Consider the following 4607-nt stretch of genomic DNA (forward strand, 5'->3'; position numbering starts at 1 on the left):
ATATCACACTTGTTAGTTTGTGACTAATGGTATGAGCTACAAGAAGAAATAATTTTGCAGTTGATAAGAGACAAACAAAAGGAGTTAGATTTTATACCATTAAATCTGTGGTGTTTTGATGGGCAAGTCCTGCTGGGAGCACAAATGAATATTACATACTTTATTTTATTAGTGTGCTTTCATTTTTGTCTGTGAGAAGTTGGGAGGCAGATCCAGATGTATTCAGAGTACGTACACAAAAACAAACACACATCATTATTGAAACCTTGTAACCAAATATGTAATTTGTATTTATATCATTATGCATTGTGCAATAATACAGAATAATTACTTTGAGAAGGTAGACTGAGACCCAGTTGTAAACGATTGTTTCTGTTGTGCTGTTTATTTTTAGAATAGCGTGATAAATTATGAAACCTAATAAATTATATTTACATTCTCTAACAACATGAAGCATCTTAGCCTTTTTAATGAATGCATTATTTGCATGAAGAATTGAATTAGGTAGTTTGACATTGATTATGCTTTCCTTATAGCTAGATAGCACTATCTCTGTGTACTGAGACGCTGACATTTTTAAACCTGCAAATCCTAGTATAATAACTTGTTAAAACTTTTTTTTCATGTCTTCATTAAAGTTTGTTTTTATTTGCCAATTTGTTGGTGAACTACAGTAGGCTAATTGCAGTTTGAATCCATGACCTTTCAACAAACAATTAATTACACGGATCAATGCAATCAAATAAAAATTAATTACGAAACCACCATCTCTCTGCCTCTGTTGCATTCTGCCCGTCCTTTATCCTGACAAATCTTCTTTCAATCTTTGTTTTTTTTTCTTCCCACTATGAAGTTTGAAGGACGAGTGTGCTGCAGGCTTTTCTGTTTGCTTGTGAAGGACGGTCTAGTTAAAAATAAACAGAGAGCTCACTCACACGCCAATATTTTCATTATCATTTCATTTTTACATTTTTCCTTTGGCTGTTTTTAAAGCAAATATATAACTTGACACAGATTAATAGTTTTTTATATTCAAAATTATTTGAATGTTCTCTCTTCCCAGATCATCTAGAATGTAATTGTACTATTATATAGTATGGAAGATACACTGTTACCTTGTGCATTCAGCAAATTACCTTATTACAAAAAGGAACTAAATAGATGCCATATAAATGTTATTTTACCTGTAAACTGGACATGCACTAACAACGTCACACTCCCTTTCTTCATACAGTGTATCTGGACACTCCTGGCCTCCATTAGTGGACATCTGAATGATGGTTCTGTACCGAGACTGTGTGGCAGCCGTTGAATTTTCTGTTAAACACAAAAGTCAAACACCAAAAAAGTCTGAATACAATCACATACTGTATTTGCATGTGAAATTTAAACAAAGAGGACAACAGGTGCCTGAGAATTGTTTTAGGTGTCAATCAGATGAATATTCAATATCATCAGAGTGGGCTGACATCTCAAAGTGACAGCAAAGGAACAAGAGGCCTCAAAATTGATCTGATTCTGATTAGCGTGCCCTTGACGGCCATGATGTCCTCCACTCCACTGCAGCCTGTTCTCGGACACACCACCCTGTAATGGCTTCATTTAGCTCGAGCTCCAAGGCTCATTACACTACACTAATTACAAAACATTGAAAATGCTGCAATTAAGAAAGTGATTACGTCGTCAGCAGGCCCAGTGGACTACAGCATATCAACAGAGATGATGCTTGCCCAGTTCTTCCAAAAACAATAATTATTTTTTTCCTGGATACTACAAAACACATAATGAAAATCATTAAACATCAATTTTACTCTTGATATGTCAGATTAATGTCATAAACATTTGCTAATATCACTTGCAGTTAAAGATCATTATTAACCACTCCGGAGCACGTTTATGTGACAATTTGGTTCATTTCACTGAAAACACTGTTGATGTTAACAAAGTGTCATCTGCTAAACACTTTCCAATATTGTGTTCCATACAGGTGTGCAAGTTATGTGAATTATAAACATGTTTAAGAATTAAAAAATATATACTTTTTGAACATTTAAATAATGCATCTCCATTAAGTTGATTTCTTTTTCTGTTAAAAAAAGGTTATAATGTACCATTTAAAAATGTTGACATTCTAAAACGTCCTTGAGAAAAATGTTATAGACATAATTAAATTACTGACTGATTCTCAAGTGGTTAACTAGCTTTTAGACAGCAGTTTCTAAAATGACTTTATGGAGAAATCCACAAGGAGAGCTACCTGTGAGACAGGCTGATGGGCAGGGTGTCCATTCACTGAAGGGAGTCACTATGCAGTCCTTTGTGCAGGGAAGCAAACAGGGTCGGACACTTTCTGGACGAGAAGACTCTAAACACCTAAAGAAACAAGCCAACAGTCAATTTAAACACCCTGCACCACAGTGAATGGTAAAGACACAGCTCTGAAAAGGTAAAAAAATAGGATAAGGCAGTGGTAACAATGGAAACAAATGTCCTGTCCGTCATGTGTTTCCCCACAGGACACATGATTGATTACATGTGGTCTTGCTTAAAAAGTCAGACAAAAAAAAAAAAAGGTTTATGTACATATTTTGTAATTCTGCATTTTTGCTTCATGATTTAAACAATTATTTCTATTAGTCATTACTCAACTTTACAAAATTGTTTTTATATAACAGTACGTAACTGAATGTCAACATTAAAACAAATACATATATTTTGAGTACAATGCAAAGCAAATAAACTATATAACCACTCCTACCTATCTATCTGTCTATCTACCTACCCATCCATCCATCCATCTACCTACCTTCCTATCCATGTATGTATGTATGTATGTATGTATGTATGTATGTATGTATGTAGATATAAGAAGGTCACAAGATCAAATCCTGGCCGGGGAACCTTTCTGGGTTGAGTTTGCATGTTCTCTCCATGCATGTGTGGAGTTCTCCAGGTACTCTCTTTCCTCCCACAGACCATCAATATGCATGTTAGGCTTATTGGTAACTGAACTGTCCCTAGGTGTGAGTGAGAGAGTGAAAGGTTGTTTGTCTCATTTGTCGTCATGTGTCCCTGTGATGGACTTGCAACTTGTCCAGGGTGTCCCCTGTCGCTCACACAGTGACTGCTGGATATGGGCATCAGTGACTCCCTTAAACCGAAAAAGAAGAAGCGGGTAAAAATAATGGATGGATGGATGGATGGATGGATGGATGGATGGATGGATGGAAATCATGGGAAAAAAACAAAATGCTCATTTGTATCATTTATACACTGCAAATTGGGCCACAATGTTTGTAAAGACAATTTTCTAGTTTTCAAACAGGACATTTATTTCTTTCATGCTGAGACAAATTTGGATGATATTTTAGTTTTAAGCAGTTGGCTATGTTGTATTTTCTGTGTTGGTAGAGCTCTAAAGTGATGGGGATTGATCCAGCTACAGAATGTAAAATCATATAATTCATAAGCTTTGATGTCTTTATCAACCAGCAGGCAAACTCCTCCTCCTCAACACACAGACATGCTTGCATAGACTTCCAAATTTCATTTCAGACACAGTCACTTTTTCTTTCCCGACAACCAGAGCCAGGTCTCACCAGAGACCCAGCATGGTGCCACATCCCACCAACTGCAAATAGTCAGCACGGACAGGAATGAGATCAAAGTATGCCGAAGCATGAGAAGGGAGGATATATAAAAACCTTTCCTTTCCAAGCTTTATCCCCTCTCTTCTCTTTCGTTTTTTTTTTTTTCCTTGCACTGATGTATGCCAGAGGGCATGGCAGTGCAACAAAGCAGCTAGGGGAATATGGTGGGATTTGCCCAAAATGAGGACGTTAGACTTGAAGTCAAGATCATGATGTTCAGCTGTGACAACACAGAGAATTCAGTCTCTTACACACTCGTCAATATATATAGGGAAACAGAAAAGTAACTGAATGTTCAAGATCATATATAAGTTCAATGTTTATAATGTTATTTATACATTTAATTATTTATATAAGACGCATCAGCGTGTCTAAGCATATAGTGGTATACTCAAATTTGAATATGAGATAAAAACATGTATTAAACAACTGTTTGTATTACCATATTAGCACACACACACACACATATGTCACGAATGACAATAAAGAAACTCTGACTCTGACATATATATATATTTATATATATATATATATATATATATATATACATATATTTTTTTTTTTGTCTGTCTAGTTTTTTGTGGCTTCATTATATCATTTTGACTGCATTTCTTATCAAATACAGTAATGTGGGCTACAATAAGAATATAAAATGTAACACAGATGGGTTGATACATACTTCATTTTCAAAAATATAAAACGAAAAGCAGAAACAATGCTTAAAAATCAATCAACCTTATTCCTGCAGGCTCTGAACTGAGATGAAAACAAAAAAAAAAACACTAAGCTTTTTGTTGAGCCTTGGCTCTCTGCAGAGATTATTGCTGACCATGAAATGCTAAGATGTTTGCTGACTGAAGTGACCCTTTTGCAGCAGCACATCAGTTGTGTTTGGAGGTTGCTGCTTCTCAGATGAGGACAATTCTGAGACACACACACACACACAAAAAAAAAAAA

General features: G+C 35.5%; 1 protein-coding gene across 1 annotated transcript in view; it reads right to left on the reverse strand.

The window, feature by feature from the left end:
* Nucleotides 1-4607, reverse strand: part of thsd7ba (thrombospondin, type I, domain containing 7Ba) — a 134284-nt gene that overhangs the window by 76747 nt on the left and 52930 nt on the right. Inside the window, exons 8-9 of the mRNA XM_037686118.1 lie at nucleotides 2258-2373; nucleotides 1185-1317 (exon numbers count right to left, since the gene is read on the reverse strand). Of these exons, the coding sequence (XP_037542046.1) occupies nucleotides 1185-1317; nucleotides 2258-2373 (249 nt within the window). The remainder of the gene's footprint in view (nucleotides 1-1184; nucleotides 1318-2257; nucleotides 2374-4607) is intronic.

The sequence above is a fragment of the Nematolebias whitei genome, chromosome 13, assembly GCF_014905685.2.
Source record: "Nematolebias whitei isolate Nwh7 chromosome 13, NemWhi1, whole genome shotgun sequence".
NCBI lineage: Eukaryota > Metazoa > Chordata > Actinopteri > Cyprinodontiformes > Rivulidae > Nematolebias > Nematolebias whitei.